Here is an 18,246-nt window from a genome sequence, read left to right as displayed (position 1 = left end):
TGTGAACTTGTATGAATCATCTATGCGTACCACATCGACTGTTTATCTAGCTAGGACATCCTTCATTGTGATTCAATTTTCTAAAAATGCAGATTCAACGGCCTATCTCTTTTTTAAAAAAAATTGCTATTTCATTTTGCAACATACCTAGTTGGAATTTATAAGCAAATAATTTCCAAAAATAACATAATAGAAAAAATAATTGAGAAAAGATGGTATGGATTACTTATTTCATAATTGTTTTAGAATTTCGGACTGTCGATAATTCGATTTTAATTCTAACTTAGATGTTGCCTATATAGTAAAGACAATTTTTTTCAGATTGGTGCTTCAAAAAATTGCTGCGAAATTTTCCTCCTAGTTTAACTGATAGGAATTTTACTAAGATGGATAGCTAAAGAAGTGGATACTAGTTTTATCACTATGTCCTAATAGATCTATTTTCCCCTTAGAAATGCCAGTGATTATGTACAGAGTTCAGGAGGTTGAAAGAGAAAGAGACTGAGGTAGAATTTGCCTGCAGGTTTGCTGAACCCTATAAGTTGCACTCTCTCTCTCTCTCTGCAGTTGTAAGGATGGGAATACCCTCTCGGACAACAAGATCTCTGAAGATGTGACGAAAACCAACTTGATTTGACAAATTGAAAATTCATTTGGATTTGTTGAGATCACAGAACTAATTTCTTTCGAAAACTCTTAAAAAATCCATTTCATTAACTTTATAGAATCTAAACCTATTTGATTAAAGCTTGCCAAAGAAGATCTGTGCCACGAAGGACAATAAAATATTAAGAAGAATGATCTGGTTTTCTCACATATGTAGCAAACTAGCAAACTCAGCCCATCACGATTACCCCTTTTATTGATATCCTCTGATTTCTAAACATTTGAAAAAGAAAATTATTCATATTCAATAAGTTTCAAATTTCAAATTAATTATCACTCCATTTTTCCAAATTTAGAAGATTAATAGCCTGCTTTGAGTGAATGTATTATTACTGCTTTTTCAACATGAACATTTTTGATAGGTCTGAATAGCGTTCTAAGAAAAAACAATACTTTCATAAACTAAGTTTCCTTCCCAATTTCAGCTGCTCACCCTTCTGGATGTTGTTGCATTTTGTTTACTTTGTGAGGCTGTGCTGGTGAAAACTGCTCAATTTCAAAACAAACTCTCTGATAAGGAAATTCACATAACTTTTTTCCTCGGTAGCCATTATTGATACTCCCTTTACAAGTGTTCTCATAATTTAACGATTTTAACCAAGAAGAGCTAGGATAAATTCATTTTTACGGAAAAAATATTCCAAATAAATTTCTATCTTTATTTGTGTAGCAAGGAATCGAGACCAGATCTTTCCACTAGATCTAAATTCATAATTATTGGAGATATGATTACTATTTGAAGTTTACATCTAAGATCAGGAATTGAATCCAGCTTTACATGCTTTTCTTCCTCGTTCATGTTCAGTTCAGGTTTCCATTATCGTAAAAGAGTATAGCTCATTTTTTTTAGTGTACTTAGAGTTGTTAAAATTAAAATTAATGTCGTTCTCTAAAAAGAATGATGCAAAAAACAAAACTGACATTAATGATCTGCACGAAAGAGAAAACCAGCAAGCTATGTCTGATCGATTATCCTGATTTTTCCCGCAAGTTTTAAAGAGCAACTACAAGCGAAATGGAGTTTTTATTTTAACCAAGACAAGGAACGAATCCCGTTTCCCATCGCACCACAGCCAGAAAGACTTACTGTACTATCCGCTAGATAATCTTCTCTGCTACAAGATCTAGGATCTTATTCAGTACTCTTTTTCTGAGATGTACTCCTCCTCACACAGCAATAGGCCAAACATGTCTATCACAACCTCGCGGCAGCTACCCAAACCATATATATCCTCTTCCTGGTAGAACCTACACAGTAGAGGTTCATGTTCGCCAGAATAATCTAATTCCTAGCAAACTGCAAAGTCTCAATTTTACACAGATCGTGCATAATACTTTTATCATTTAATTGCTGGAATTTAACTGCCTTCAATTGTCCACCTCTCTCTCTAAAGCCACATTGATTGCTTAAATGCTGTTTGCAAGTTGAGGCTTGTGAGTTACCACTTTTATACATGTTATAAAGGCATTTATAAATGTTAAACTGCAATTAGAGAATCTATAATACAATTTAACTGTACTTTTATACTGAAGTTCTCTCAATGTAAAAAAATAAAAACTCTTCAATGTCTAAGTTTTGTTAGGGTTTCTAAATTTATGGTGAAGTGTAGCAATAATTTATCAGGTTCAGGTCGACATATTGTCAATAATACTGATAATACCTAGTCACTGTAATAATACTTCTAATATTATTTATAATAAATGTTAATTCCTCTTTCGACAATACCACAAAGATGAAAGAGGAGAGATTATGATGTTCTTTTTCTCTACCGATTGATTTGCCGACTGTAACCTGACTGTAACCAAATCAGAGTATGACTTCTACTTGGATCACTCTTCTTTAAAGTGGATCACCTTCCAAACAAATCAGCCACATATGAAGGCACCCTTCTCTGCCAAAACATTTTTCAAACTAGTTATCATGACTTAAAACCAACAAACCAAAGTTTTCAGATTATGACTTAAGTACTGCACTAAAAAAGACCGCTCAAATTCAGGGGTTGCTCCTAATTGTAAGTGGAGAGCTTATAAAAAATCATGAATATAGGATGTAAATATGATACAATGATGTCAATCAAATCATTAATACATAACTAGAAAAGAAAATAGAACAAGCAACTTGTGCTTAAGAAAAAACATTGCAGAAAGGAGCAGTTTTGTCAATTTACTATTTCACAGCTGACTGGTGTCATATTTGGGGGTCGATCATTTTCTCTAAATCCAAACTATACGCTATGTACTTTAAACTTTTAATTTTGTAAAATCTTCTACCAAAATTCTTGAAGAACTACTTGAAGACAACCGATGTAATTATTATATAAATGTCGCTTCCTTACCTGGTGATCTTTGAGCCCAAAGGATCTTTTCTGTCATACTGTAGCTTATCACTGATATGAATATGATGGTTATCACATCGAATACGGAACTACCTCTTTGTGTGAGTTGTTCAAAATAGTAAAGCTTTTCTTTTTTTAACAATGCCGTGAAGCTTTCCTTCACGCTATGATAGCCTTGATTGATTAAAATCATGTTTGTTGGGCGCGCAGCTCCTTGCCACAGCTCCAATTTACTAATCTAACTTTTATTTAAAATTAGTTATAAAAATTTCGCAACTACCATTAAATTTATTTAGTAAAAAATGTGCTGTTTTTAGTTTGCACGAGCGTGGCTGCAATGATTTTAGATCGAAATGTTGATATTTATTGATGTAACATATTCCATCCACAAAATATTTCATATTAATGTAAATTTGATGCCATAAGAAACACAAATAATTCTTGATCACTCTTTTCAAATTTAGTTGTTACAAAAAAAATTATTACTAGTTTCTAAATAGAACTAGTTTGAAGAATAATGTCATTAACTTTTTCATTCATTGATGCCAAACTAACTAGAATAGTTCCTAGACTTATAAAATAAGGTAAAAAAAGAAAAGATTTTACGTAATTCTAACTCAGCTGGAACTTGAAATGCAGCCTTGTTGTCCTTCTGCAGATTAGGGTCTCTTTTACAATATATCAGTTAAAAAGAGAAAGAGAACATTCTTTAGTTTACAGATTCATTATATGTAAACATTTAGCCGTTGTTTCCGTAGATTTCAGCATAAGTACAACAAAAATAAACTTGATTGTTGACAAATCAGAAATAGATCTTCTCTATTTTACCCTCTGGGTGGTGACGTCTATAAAATAGTTCTGCCAGTCGTCTGTTTCCTTGCTGCCATTGTAATATAATTTATTTTTATCTAGCCTACTAGCCAACTAGACATTTACAGTTTTTTAAATATTTTGTAAATATAAAAATTTTAAAATTATATTTACGATCAGTTTTTCTTATATTTTTTTCAAATGGCTTTAATAGGTACTAAAAAAATACTAAGATTAACTTTAGCAGTAAATTCAAGCAAGTAATTGATAACTGCATTAATTTTAGTTGCACCAAAAATATCTAATGCAAATTAGAAGTATGTGGTTGATTTTGGGAATGCATCAAATCTACGTCCTTTCAGATGATAGAAATCCATGATGGACATGAATAAAACACCCTTTCAGCGTAACGAATTTCACTTTAGCGTAACACTATAACGCAAAGAAAATCTACTCTCTCCATCGATTTGGTTTCCCCTCTAACATTCATCAGGCTCATAGAGTTGTAGGCACCGTCGCAAGCTCCCTTGAGCGGGGACAGAATTGCCCGAGAGCCTTTCTTAGACATTTCTCAAGCACTAGATCGGCTATGGCATCCGGGTCTTCTGTGAAAGCTTAGAGCATTCTTCCTTCGTCCTAAAATCATACCTTGCTAATCGCTACTAGGTACCTCGTTTTCTCCCATATTTTCTATCTTTGCCGGTGTCCCACAAGGAGAGTTCTTGCTCCCCTCCTCTATACAATTTACACTGCACTCCTCCATCTGCATCCAAATACTGCCATCTTTTTCTTCGCTGACAACGAACCCGTCATGGAAACTCGCCATCTTCAATGCCTTTTCAATATCCTAGAATTCTGGCTCCGTAAGTAGAGAATTAAGAAACCGAAATCCAAACATATAGTATTTATGTTAAACCGAAAAACCTCTCCAACGACACATTTCAACATCACCATTCCTACCGTTACAAAAGTTCGATACCTCGGACTTTACCAAGGCAAATGACAAATCTGAAATCCTCACACTCGACTAAAACGATCTGAGTTAAATAATAGATATAAACATTTGAAAAACAACTAGACAAACGTTCGAAACTGACATTTCGTAAATAAAAACAGCAGTACTACTCACTACTAACCTTTATAAGGACATACGAAATAGAATTATACGGAACAGCCAAACATTGGAACCTTTATCACATACAATTCCTTCAATCTCACACACCCTTGTCAATGCTCTTTTCTACGTCTTTAACCAGACTATCCAGCATGACCTTAAAACTCCCTTCGTCTCTGTCATTGCCAAATCCAGTTACCAGAAATTCCTTTCTCAACTATCCCTTCACTCGAATCCTTTAGAACCAGCTCTCTCAACCTCCATCCTTCTAAATAATCCTCCACAACGTTTAAAGTGTCTTACGTATCCAACAGCTTATGTAGCGTTGACTGTTTAGTGTAACAGTCATGAACCTCTTGCTATAATCGCATGTTACGACTGCTATCGCTGGAAGAACGTCGTACACGCCAGTCATGCCAATGTGTGTTGGTCTTCAGTCTGTCAGCACATCATTTATGGACTGTTACAAGTCATCTCTTTTACTTGCATTTATTTTTTTGCATTTGTAAAAATCTCAATACAAGTTTTAAAAAAAAACGAATTTCACCTCTCATTTGAGTCAAAATCTTCGGATTTTTCTTCTCAAGTTTAAATTAAGTTTCTTAAGCTTCCAAGTAATCAAATTGAGGAACAATTTGTTCTTTGGTTTCTTTTATTTCACATATAAAGGTAATTCTAGATCTGGATTTGAGAAAAGAAAATAATTAAATCTCCACAGGTTAGGAGATTAGATTTTAGAGGAAAAGTAGCAAATTGCATATGCAGAAATACGGAAATTAAAAGTAAATAAGTTAGTAGAATTTATTATATTATGGTTAATGTTGGAAAATTAGTTATATACACGTATTAGGCAAACTATTTACGATCTTGTGATCAGTACAGTTTCCTTGACAGAGTACCTATCTTTCGCAGTAATTTACCAGTTTTTATTAGCTTTTTCCAGTTTGTATCTTCGTTGCTCTTTAAGTAAGCTGTAGTTAGCTTAGAGTCCTGTTTATTCCAGTTCCTCAACAAAATCTATACTTACACCATGAACAATAATAAATCCTAATAAGGGCCTCCCTTCTCTGGGGAAATCCAACTACATCTATGTTCTAAAGTAGGGTACTAAGGTAACACATTGTAAAGCTGTAAAGGAGCTCTTTCCAATCCTACAAGCCGTATATTCCCGTCGAGAAATGCTAGTCTACTTTAAGCCCAACTTCACTGTACAGAAAAATAATAACTTTCAAGCAGAGCATTGTCCATTAACAAGCCATAACTCCCGAATGCGGACTGAAACCTGTCAATCCCTCCGGTATTCGACATCTCTTCCACCTCAACAATTTGGAATAAATTCATGCGATGCTTTGAAGATCCACCCACAGCATATGTAGAAACTAATGTATTCCTTTTCCTCAATTACATTTTCTAAGGATGTAGTTGGATTGGCTCACACTTTGAACTTATTATCACTTCTTATTCAATCTTCTACTTATTTTTAAACATCTAATCGCAGCAGCTTGGTAAAAAACTAGTTTTATAAGTTCAAATTTCAGAGCATTAAATCACTTTTTGAATGTTTCAAGACAATTTGAAAATGTAAAGAAAACCACAACACGTTTAGGCTTTGCTGAAACAATTTTTTTTAATAATTAAGAACCTAAATAATGGGAAGTACTAATTTTCTTTGAAAAGAAGTAGTTTTTGAAGCAATAATTGTTTCCGAAATGTATGACTTCTGCAGATATAAAAACACAATCAAAAGTTATAAACAATTAAAATAGATATTGGCACCGACTTTATTGTAAAAAGTTTTAGCACATTTTTATTAACATAGAATATTTTTCCTTCTTTTCATTTGAGTAGTTGCAAAATCCCGTGGTATGTGCCTGCTTCCTAAAAATAACGCTTTAGTAAGTAATAAGCGGAATTCCTATAATATGAATATCTATTTCAATAAATTTGCCATGGGATTAGCAATTTTATAGTCTTAGCATCATTTATATAGATACAGCCAAGACACTTGGTAACCAACATCGAATTACATGAGTAAATTTAAAAACGCTTGCTCTGGCGGCGGGGGCTTTTGCGGTTTCTATTTTTAACAGTTTATTCACCCATTTTGTATTTTTAATGTTTTTTGGACATTACGGCAATTGGAGTTATGGGAATCTTTAGATTAAGTTTAGCAAGGAATTTTAAGATATTTTAATGTATAACACGTCAAAGACTTCTGTTGCAAAGGTTGGATACAAGTACATAAATAAATTAATTTTACTGTTTAAAAATTTAAAAAATAATTTAAGGAAAAAAAAATTGCAATAGCTAATTCTTAATTACAGAGCACCCCATTACAGAGTCCTCATGATTGCCTGTTATCCACATCTTTAGTTTTTGACTTCAGCTACTGCGGAAACACTGCTATTTATCGCATATATCTTAGTATTTCATAAATTTGAAGTGATTTCTGATAATGAAGAAATTTTGTTAACACGTAGAACCAGTTTATTTTTTCCTCGTAATATTTTCGTATTTTTTTTCAGCTTTCAATCAGTATCCGGCCTTTTCATAAACGCATAAAATTGATCGTTTGTACTAGCTTTAAACGCATTATAATGGTTGACTGTCTAAATCCATTTTTGATGATCATAAAATGAAAAAGGATGTAAAAAAAAAATCTTGAAAAATTCCTATTCTTTAGGAAGGAACTACAGGAAACTATTATTAAAACCAACTTACGTCAATGGTGTATGAATTCATTGTAAGGCAAATTTGATTTGATTTCCTCTTCTTTCTGTAATGGATATCCTGTTATAAAAAACAAAACAAATGAGATTTATAAACCCCTTTCTTGAAAAAGTTAAAATTGTGTTTAATACTTTTTCCGGCTAATTGACTTCCTGCATAAAGAAATAGTTGTGTGAATGTGTTTACATTTCCAGAACTGAGTATGAACTTATTGTTTTACACTAAATTCTGGCTGATCTTTCATTCCTGGTGATGGCTTTCGTTGATTTAACACGATGACGTCTATGGCCGCATTACCATTAACTCCGTTCTAATTCGAGAATTTTCTTATTTTAAGAAGGTAATATTTTTCTTTAAGTAAGTCTATCGTAAGAACTATTTGTCGCCTGCATGGAAGTCGTTTTTATTTTTCTGCTAAAAAGTGGTGAACCGAATCTACGTACTTGAATCGCTTCTAAAGTGTTGGCTAGAACCATTCCTCACTCTTGAAGGCCTCTTCTTCTGTCATCCTCTATCCAGCCATGCTATCGTTTATCTCATCTATCCATTTTTGTTTCTTGGGGTCTTCCTCTTTTTCTGTACCCTTCTTTAATCTCTTTCGCACTTTTCTGTTCGCCATTCTTTTTACGTATGTGGACAAACAAACCATTGCGGTCTCTCAATAGTCAAGAAAAGGTTTATGTTCATTACTAACTTGCCTCTTATTTCAGAAGTTTCTCCTACATTGATTTTATTATCAGAGTCATCTGAAAGAAGTCATCAGAAGTTTATCTCATTGGACAATATGTGCATTGCTGCAGATAAATATGATGCATAAACTTTTCTGCTTGCAGAGAAAGCCTTAAAGAAGGCCAGCAGATAACAGAGTCGAGGAAAGGGAAGATAAAATATGAAAGCTATCACAGAGAGTCTAATGTATTTTTAAAGGGAACACAAGAAGCCAAAGGGAGCCATATCCGTTTTCTTTCTCTGCAGTAGATTTAACCATTTATATTGAATTTTTAAAATGTCCAATCAAAGTCCATTGCCATAAATATAAACATTTTATTCAACCTAATCTTTAATTCAACAAATACAACAAACAATCAATTCGTCTGGACTAGGGAGAATGGAGATTCTTAGAAATATATGTTTGTATTAAATAGAAATTGCATTTGACTTGTTTTAATTTTAGCAATTTTTTTGAGGATGGAAATTAACTCTTTTCACTTCAAAGTTTTCTCAATTTTCCTCCAGGAAAGCCTAAATTGACATTGGGAGGGTTATTTGCATTGCAAGGTTCTCTAGAAGTTTTAAAATGAAGCTGTGCAATTATTAATAAGGTGTAACAGAAGTTTTTAATCTATTATATTACATTTATTTAAATGAATTGTAGTTATGCATAACTATTGATGGCCATTCAGTTCTGATTACTTAACATACAGTATTTAGTCTAGTTTTAATTCTATTATTGATTTAAAAATTATAAAATGAATGAATGAAAAATTAACAAATCGGGCAATATTGAAGCATTACTTTAAATTCCAGCAATAATTGCTACTCGAAAAATATATAAAGGGGCCAAAGCATTTTGAAAAATTTGTGTTGCATAGAGTTGGTTTCAAAATTTTAGGGAAGAAGGTATGAACTTTCAAAGGAAGGTTGAGGCTGTGATCCTCGAATAAGGGCTGGAAAACTTGCTGATGGAAAAGGAGTAACCCTAGTGCCGTACATGGGCACTTACATGTCATTGGAATGGTGCCCAAAAGCTGTTCGAATTGTTTTCTCAGCAAAAGGCACTTGGGATTGAGATATGTGAAAGAATTCCTAGAAATCCAAGTGATTTTCGATTTACAAAGTGATTTGGCACTTGAGAAGTGGATATACTTTCAAAACACATACGTACATCCAAAAACAGTAAATTATGCTAGGACCTGGATGTTCTTCTTTCTGGCTTGCGTCAAAAAAAAAGATTTGAAAAAACAGAAAAACCTCTGCGTATATGAGGAAATTTCGAACGAGTGTTGTATTTCGATTTGGTCGTCAAGGAAATACATATCTAAACATTTTTAGACAAAGTTAAAAGTCCATGCTGTTGATCTCTTTTTAGTTGAAACAAAAAATTTCTACGCTATGAATTCCCTAGTATTAAAATTCTCTATTCAGTTTTATACATTGATTGGTTTTAATAAAGTATAGTTAAGTATTGGTTTTTAATTCATTAATTTAAATGCGATTTAAATATTGTAAGTGAAGCGTTTAAACCGTTAATACATGGTTGGATGTTTAAGCTGGATAATATCGTCGATTATATCAGAATAGAATGTTTTTTACTTTATTTAATTCATCTTCAGAGATTTCTTCATTACGTTCTTAAGGATAATTTTTTGTCTCACTTCTTGGCGTGTCCCAGGGGGAAAGAAGTAGAATTCTCTTCTCGAATTCAATGAACAAATTGCATGAAATGGACAGAATCAAAACTAATCAGAAAAAAAAAAAAATAATGTCTAATAAAAATCCATCAAAGTATGATTGTTGTAATTGTTAAGTAAGACATAAAAATACTGAAAAATTATAACCATTATAGTAGCTTTCCAGTTTCCGCGGCTCTGAAAATTAAATAATTATTATGGGGCTGCTTTTAGAAAGATTAGAAGAAAATATGGATGCAACGACGGCTAAAACCAACGATATTTTCTAGCACTAAGGACCCAAACACTTTTTCTAAAATGTTTGAATAAGTTAACTGTTAGATCTGTTTGAAGAAGAAGAACACGGGTGTAACTATAGAAACAAATTCGGCGAAACAGAAATTGCTGATTGGCTGAAAGTAAAATAATGATTGGTAAGAAGGGGATAAACTTATGGTTATTTAACCTACATTTTATGTTCTGGGAACGATGGAATAATTCGAGGTTTTTCACTTTAAGCCAAATTGCAAACCTTCTGCTAAAGCAAGTGCCATTTTGTAAGAGGCAGAGTTTACTTTATGTATTACATCTCCATTTAAGGTAGCAAACGCATATCAGCAATATTCCTAATACGGTGTACGTTGGTTCTAAAAAGTAATGTCATTGAACTAGCTTATAATAAAAGAATAAAAAGTACCCATTAATGATGAAATTTTTGTATCTAATAATTATAAGAAACTAGTTTGAATAGTTTGAAATTAAATGAAACTCCAATTTGTAACTCAAAATGTTTCGGCAATCGTTTAATTGTTTCTGAAGATAATATTAACATTTAAAAATTCTGTTTCATTCTCTAATATTTAAGAGAAAGTGAATGCGATTAATATCTTGGTTAACCCAATTTTGTACTGTAATTATTAGACTGTTGTTTTCTATTCATTGTTTGATTTTTTTTTTTTAATATCTACTCTTCTTACCCTTAAGAAACGATAACGTCTCTTCTAAAATGTTGATAATGATAGTAAATAGACCATTGGACTACAAATGCTTGACAAAAGTGCCTAAAATGTTATGGGAGAAGGTCGTGAACCGCCTAGAAGTAATCCGTATCTACTAAAATGCTTCATATAGCCTCTAATTCTGCAAATTTATGTACGAATAAACAGACTTCTAGATGAGCACCGAAATAGGGATTCTAAGTAGGGATTATTAACTCCAATTTTGAATACAGGCAGGTAATTGACATTACTCTCTCTTCTAAGAAATATTATTACACTGATCGATGATTGGGGAGTTTTTCACAGGCTGTTCTTGTCGAGGATTATTTTAGGTTTAATCTATCTATGGATTGGTCCAATTCCCAAACTGTGGAATCCATGAATGTACGAATCGGAATGCTTACCCTACGCTCCTAGAAAGTAGACTGTGCCCAATATGGTACCTTCAATTCCTTATTGAAGAAGTGGAAAAAGCTAGCATTCATATGAGAGCATCATTTGTGTACAAATTAGCTCGCTTGATAGTCTTGATAGAAGCAGAGATCAACTTCAGGACCTTTTAATTCGAAACAAATCAAAGGTACAAAAAAGCAAGGGTTGGTTCCTGGGTTCGATTTGTTCAGACAAATCTCAGTAAGACCCAAATCTTCTTTGATTTTGTTTTGCTACGCTTGTTTACTGCTGTTTTTCTATGTGTACAATGCTTGATCATTCCCCACAGACAAATAATAATAAAGGCAGATCTATATTTTTACTTTTAATTATTAATATCTTCCCTTATTTAATTAATTCGTAATATTTAAACAAAAAAACTTCATTCTGAAAGCATTTTGAAATATTTATACGCATATTCAACATTAAGTATTTTAGCTGTAGAACAGCAGTTTCCAACACCTGCTATCAGTTATGTTACGCTCGAATTATTTTGGAATAAAGGAAAATACAAAAAAGAAAAATGAATAATAAAATGTAAAAAAAAAATTACAAAATTTCTCTCTTTTGGCCAACGTAATGGGAGTTCTGTTGCAATTTTAATACCATCCCACATAAATATCAACCGAACTTATTTTTGGTTTAAATATTATAATAGCATTTTTTAATTTTTCCTTGTAATTTTATGCATAATAATAATAAAAATGCTCCAAATACCTTGGTTACAGCCAGTAAACTCAAGACGAAAAATCTAAAGAGAAGAAAGAAACCTAAAACTTTCTTCAATTAACTTAAGTGCAATAATTCAAAGAGTTGTAGGTACTGAGATGTTCATACTTCGTTTATTTTGTTTTACTCTATTTTAGTCCCATAAATTCCTTGGTGGAGGAAAACTAATCTCTCCTTTGGTCTTTTCCTTCAATAAATGCGTGTTAATTCTAGTTTGATTTTATGTTTTCTTGTATTTTGTGGAGCCATTCAATTTCTCTTTCATTATTTATGCAGTGTAGTGAAAGATTTAAAATGATCCACTGGCTGACTCTGATAGGAACTATGTTTGTTTTGTGTCACTGCAACGTTAATCTTCGTAAAATACTATAAAGTAAAGAAAATTTTGAACTAAAGAGAATGCCAGTCAGTACTGCCTAATTTATAAACTAGAAAACAAAAAATTAAGTAATGAAAAATTGATGGAAAATAAGTTTAATATTACAGTTTCTGACAAAAGAAAAAAAAGAAGTCTCACAGACTCTTTAGAATGTAGAAATCTGCCAGCCGGAGAAATGGAGTATGTATTAGTGGATCTGGTGCAGTCTCCAGACTCCCAGGAGCCGGTACAGGTTAACAGTAACATAAAAAATAACAATAACAATAATGTCAATAATGTTGCCGATACAAAGCGAAGGAGATACACCGTAGTGGATATGCTTTCAAGGTAGAGCTTTAAAATTAAATAGAATATGTGTTGCTTGATGTGTCAACGCTTTAAAAATATATTTTTTGTTTTCTTAAGCATAAGTTGGATGTTTGGCTGTTGTTACAATACTAATTTTAGTGGTTAGCAAGGGCCAAAATTTTAAAAAATTAAATGGTTGACGTTTTGGACTTCTTTGATGTCTTCAAGAACTGATTCAAGGAGTAGGGAAGATGAAAAGTTACCAGAGGTATTCGAAACGCTGAACATTTAATAATTTTTTTTTTTCGATCCAAGTCAACCATTGAAGTTTCAATTGTAATTTTCTTACTTAAGTTAAATATAAAAAATATCCAAATTGATGGACTTGAAAAAATGTAAGTAATCTGCTTTAATTAACAAGTTTTCATTTCATTATTTTACAATAACAAAAATAATGTGTGAACAAACATTCACCAAGGTTTTTTTGAACTTTAAATTCATCTTAATTGTGACTGATGAATTTTTCCGAAAGAGAATTATTGCTAATTTTTGCCTTTTCATTTTTTACTTCCCCAACAAGTCTAAGAAGTGTTATTATTGTATTATATAAGATGAACTATTATTGTGTTCTAACAGTGCAAATTTTCGGTTTTGAAAATATCCGTTCTGAAGTTTTCCATAGGCATACAAAAATTGGTTTTTGAAAATTGGGGTCTTTGTGTGTGTGTGTGTGTGTATTCATCGTAATTCAAAAAACTAAAATTGTAGAAAGATCCAATTTGTGAGGGCCACAATAAGGTTTTGGTTGGAATAGGCAAACCGGAAATTTTTCAGAGTTTTAAGGTGTTTACGAAAACGGTTGAAAGAATTTTATTTAAAATTTGACTAATGTATTTTTATGTAGTCTTAAAACATCTATTTGAATTATTATTACTAATTTTTTTTCAGTAAAATTCGATTCAGTAGCTCTTCAGTTGGGTTGATAGGATTCGCTCCATCATTTTTATATATTCTACTGTTTTTGCCACGTGCAAAATACTAATAAAAGTCTGATGTGTAACTCACACTACTGTATTTTACTAGTTTTATCAAGATATTAACTAATATTTTCTTTAAACTACAAATATTTAAGTCATATTTAATTATGACCAAAATTTTACAGTTTCTAAAACAATACATCCCACTGAAATGCATTGTTTTACAAAAGAAAGCCCTGCTACAACCTCAACTCGCTTTTTTAAACTCCTTTTAAATATCTTTAACACCTACCGAAGATAAGAACGCATACTTAATACAAAATTGAACTCTAGAGGAAATCTAAAGTGTAAGACGTTTCATTTTTGCAAAATTATAATAAAACATTACATGTTTTGTTATCGTTTGGATAAACATTTTTAAACTTTACAACGGTAAAAGTAGAGGCGAAAGCATTTATACAAGTCCGTGCAATTTATGTCTACATCTGGATATTAACAATACTAAAGAGAGTTTGTTGAATATTAAATCTATTAGCACATAATGAATCTGGATCAAGTTAAACCAACTGAATGTAACACGTGTATCACACGTGCTCCACTGCTTCTATTCTTGTCAGTCCAATACGAAAGTTATTTCCTTTCTTATTATATATATAGTATATATGTGTATATGCGTTTAAATTTGAGTCCAGAATAAAGTACTCTTAACAACTATTACATAGTATTGTAGCAAATTAAAAAACAAATTTTTAATCAATCTAGCTTTACTAAATTACGAATTGTTAATAATTTTTTCCAACACTAAATTACTATTTCTTTCTAGATCTTAAATGTTAAGGAAATTGGGTTATCAAATTCCTAATTTAAAAATCAAGCTTGAGTTTATTTAGTTAATGATCACTGATAATTGGTTGCCGAATTACAAAGAATATATATTTTCTACATTAAAAATAATCAAGGTTATACACATTTTATAGACAAAACACTAGGAATAAATACTATTTTACAAGAAATCAACGATACAAAGTTACTTACCTTTGAAACGTTGGAAGTTATCTTTTTTGTTGAACTTAGAATAAGTTTTTCTCCAAATAAAGAAGAGATTTGCTTTTCTTTTATTTATGTTATATTTCCGCGCTTGTGAAGTTTGGAAAAACAAGCAGCAATGAACCTAAACATGGAGGCCACTTGTATTCTTAGGGAAGTTGTTTACTATTCCGTTGCGGAAAAGAACAAAATGGAGTAATTCTGATTCAGTTGGGTGATTAAGAAAATAAGAAACCCTTAAGAAAATAAGAAAACACAGGGAAATTGGTTGAAGAAAAAAAGAGAAGAATGGTGGAAGACCGCAAGGGCAGACAGAAACCTGCAAAAGATCCAGTATTGGACCAAAGATCATTCATAGTATCCACCTTTTCTAACAATTAGGCCAGTCTTAGATGCTGCAGTCCCTGCTTTCCATACTGGACTGTAAGCCAGGTAATTGACTGTTAGATGTTAATTTCTTCTTCAGGAAATGTTCTTATTTCTTAGATTTGGTCTTAAGTCACCGAAACACCTATTCTAGGCCTGAAGCTTGTTCTGAATATCTTTGCCGTCTTCATCCATCATCATCATCAACGTCAGCATAGTAATTTGGTAGCCAGATTATATAGACAATCATCACGTAGATTTAGATTGAAAAGAACTGTTCACAAAGAATAACCTTGCCTTTATGCTTCTTGTATCAATTACATTACCGGGAATTCTGTTCTTGAAGTGCTACTATCCTAGAGTTCTCGAAGGTATCTTAAACTTTTGATAAAAACTTTCTTTAGTGTATTATCTTGTTAAAAAGTTGAGTTTATTTACAACCAAGTTTTGACGTTTTTCCCTCCTCACTTCAACAATGATGAAAAGGAGTTTTAATGAAACACCTAAACCAATAATAATGATAGAAAGAAAAACAAAAATATTAAATAATAATTGTGATATTAATTATAATGCTCCAATGTAGTTACAAAAGTCTAATTACGACTATAAAACTGGGCCAGACGAGTTGCATTTGTTTGATGTAACAGATGCTAGAGTGTTGGATTAAACTTGTCCAGCTAGGTCAGCTGTTTAGCCATTTGCTGATTCCAAACAAATAGTTGCAGTTACCATGTCCACCGACCTATCTAATCTGTTCTAATTAGCTCTTAACAGAGTGGACTTGAAACATTTTAATTGATTCCTTGGATTCTTCTGTTTTACCATTTGAATTTTTTAATCAAAACAAAAATTACCTGGGAATGTATTTAGTTGTGTTTTAATAGTAGTTATTTTAGTTTTTGTTTTTTCTTGAAATATTCTTTGTAAATTACACCATGTGAAGGTCCCATTTCTTTTGAAACATCAGGAAAATTGAGTTTTGACGAAGTTTCTCAAAGAACTTCAAAAATAAAATATGACCTAATTCTATTCTACCTGTATTACTTCAAAGGGCATTAATAAAAGCGGAAATTATTAAATAGGGAGGATGGCATCTTTTCAGAAGTGGTTTTCTTCTAGAAAGCTATCTAATGATTGTCATCCAAAACTACATGCTAACAGCTTGTAGAATAATATCCCTTTTATGTAAAACTTTCTGTCAGATATGTAAGTTATTGTGGTTCCTAAGAGACTGAGGATTTACGTTTATTTATTAGCTAGAATTGGGTTAGTGAACCAATTGTCGACTCTCGCCGAGTCAATAATAAGATAATTTGAGAATTTTACCTTTTATATTATCTTTGTTTATAAGTGGTATTTATTTATTTTTTCTGCAACGATATTGATCAAATAGATTTTGAATAAACACAGGTGCCGCAAAATTTCGAAAAATTGTTCTAGTTCTTGTTCTTGTTGTTATCGTTTACCTTATTTATTTCTGAACAACGTAGCATCCAAACTCGTAAACTGATTATCATGACAGAGGTGTCATTCAATTTGAAATTTCATGAAGATTTACGATTTGAGAGTTTTGAGGTTGTGTATCTGTTGAGAGAGAAGTTAAACTCCTCAAAATCTATTATCAGTAATAGCTCTGTAAAAATTCTAGCCCAATCTTGACGAAATTTGGCCGGAAAAAGGAGATGAAGATACCCTACGTATGATTGCAATGCTTTCCTGCTTTTCGCGAACTAAAGGAAAGCTTTGAAACACTTTCAATGTAAGTGGTGAAAGGGACTGCTGCCACCATTTTATACACAACAAGGTGGTCCAGAACCGTAATTTACCATCCAAAAAAAGTTCACGACAGAATGTTACGCATTGTGCACATATTCTGAGTCACTAGTTGAAGATGAGAATGAAAATAATCGTATATTTCGATTTTAACTCCCGGAGTGTGGATGTCTGCTTACATACTCACTGGAATTTATCCCTTTTCTAACTTAAGAAAGTTGTTAACAGAAGCATAAAAGTGTAAGAAAGTTTTCAGAAAGGGTAGACATTTAAACGATAAAATGTTTTAAATTAGTACTTAAACTTTCTTTAATGGAATCATTAAGTAATTTAACGGTCTAATTAGAAGACTACTGTGCAATGTTGACTAGATTGTCACAAGCACTTTGTCGTTGAGAGTGTATATATTCTACCTTGCTGTTTTGCCACCACAACAGATATAGATAGCATTCAGTTCTTATATCTCCATTATAAATAGTGTTTGGTTGCTATTAAAGAATATATTTTGGTGCCAAATTGACTCCTCTCCAAAACAACTACATCACACTGGTCTCACGCTACACCAGACTTGTAGCCACTACTATCCAAGGGAAGCCGAGAATGACTTGGTGTTCCCACTAGGTGGCGCTGTATCAGTCCACACTACCCACCTTTGACCATGGCCAAACAACTGTATATTGCTTGCTTGTAACTAGGGCCCCAGATATAAACCTACTGTTCAAGGTGGGGATTTTAAGTAGTGACACTTACTTCTTCCTTCATTCTGTGGTAAGGGTTTATTATGTCTTTTTTTCTTTAACGACGAGCCAATGCCAGACAAGTCTGTTTAGCGTACTTTGCCAATCTATTGTGATTTGGCTGCCACATTTTACACGGATTCATTTATCACGCGGATCTTATTCTGTTAATATAACACTTCATCCGCCGGTATTTTAGTAATCGCTAAATTAAATTCCTAAACTGTTATTTTTTATTATAGCCTGCCTTTGATTTTACTCTTCTCTAGATATTAGTCTGCCTTTGATACTAATCTTCTCTAGATTTACTAGTTTTTATGGCAATTTTTTCATTTCACATTTAAATGCACATTCCAACATTACCTGTTTTAGGTCCTGCATTAAGTTTCATAGATTACATTAACGGTCCAATTAGAAGACTACTGTGCAATGTTGACTAGATTGTCACAAGCCCTTTGTCGTTGAGAGTGTATA

The 18,246-nt window shown here is 32.3% G+C and overlaps 2 protein-coding genes across 7 annotated transcripts in view; one reads left to right on the top strand and one right to left on the bottom strand.

Moving 5' to 3' along the window:
- LOC141449121 (uncharacterized) overlaps positions 1 to 18,246 on the bottom strand; it is a 109,739-nt gene that overhangs the window by 62,571 nt on the left and 28,922 nt on the right. The gene's annotated exons all lie outside the window — the stretch shown is intronic.
- Positions 1 to 18,246, top strand: part of LOC141449115 (inward rectifier potassium channel 2-like) — a 128,506-nt gene that overhangs the window by 83,424 nt on the left and 26,836 nt on the right. The window contains exon 2 of one of the 5 annotated variants that reach the window (XM_074118203.1): positions 12,692 to 12,911. The exons of the other annotated variants lie outside the window; for them this stretch is intronic. Within the exon in view, the coding sequence (XP_073974304.1) occupies positions 12,760 to 12,911 (152 nt within the window). The 5' untranslated portion in view covers positions 12,692 to 12,759. The remainder of the gene's footprint in view (positions 1 to 12,691; positions 12,912 to 18,246) is intronic. 5 annotated transcript variants of the gene reach the window in all.

Source organism: Rhodnius prolixus, unplaced genomic scaffold (assembly GCF_049639745.1).
Source record: "Rhodnius prolixus isolate KJV_2025 unplaced genomic scaffold, Rpr scaffold_2, whole genome shotgun sequence".
Taxonomy (NCBI): domain Eukaryota; kingdom Metazoa; phylum Arthropoda; class Insecta; order Hemiptera; family Reduviidae; genus Rhodnius; species Rhodnius prolixus.
This window is presented reverse-complemented; position numbering and strand designations above follow the sequence as displayed.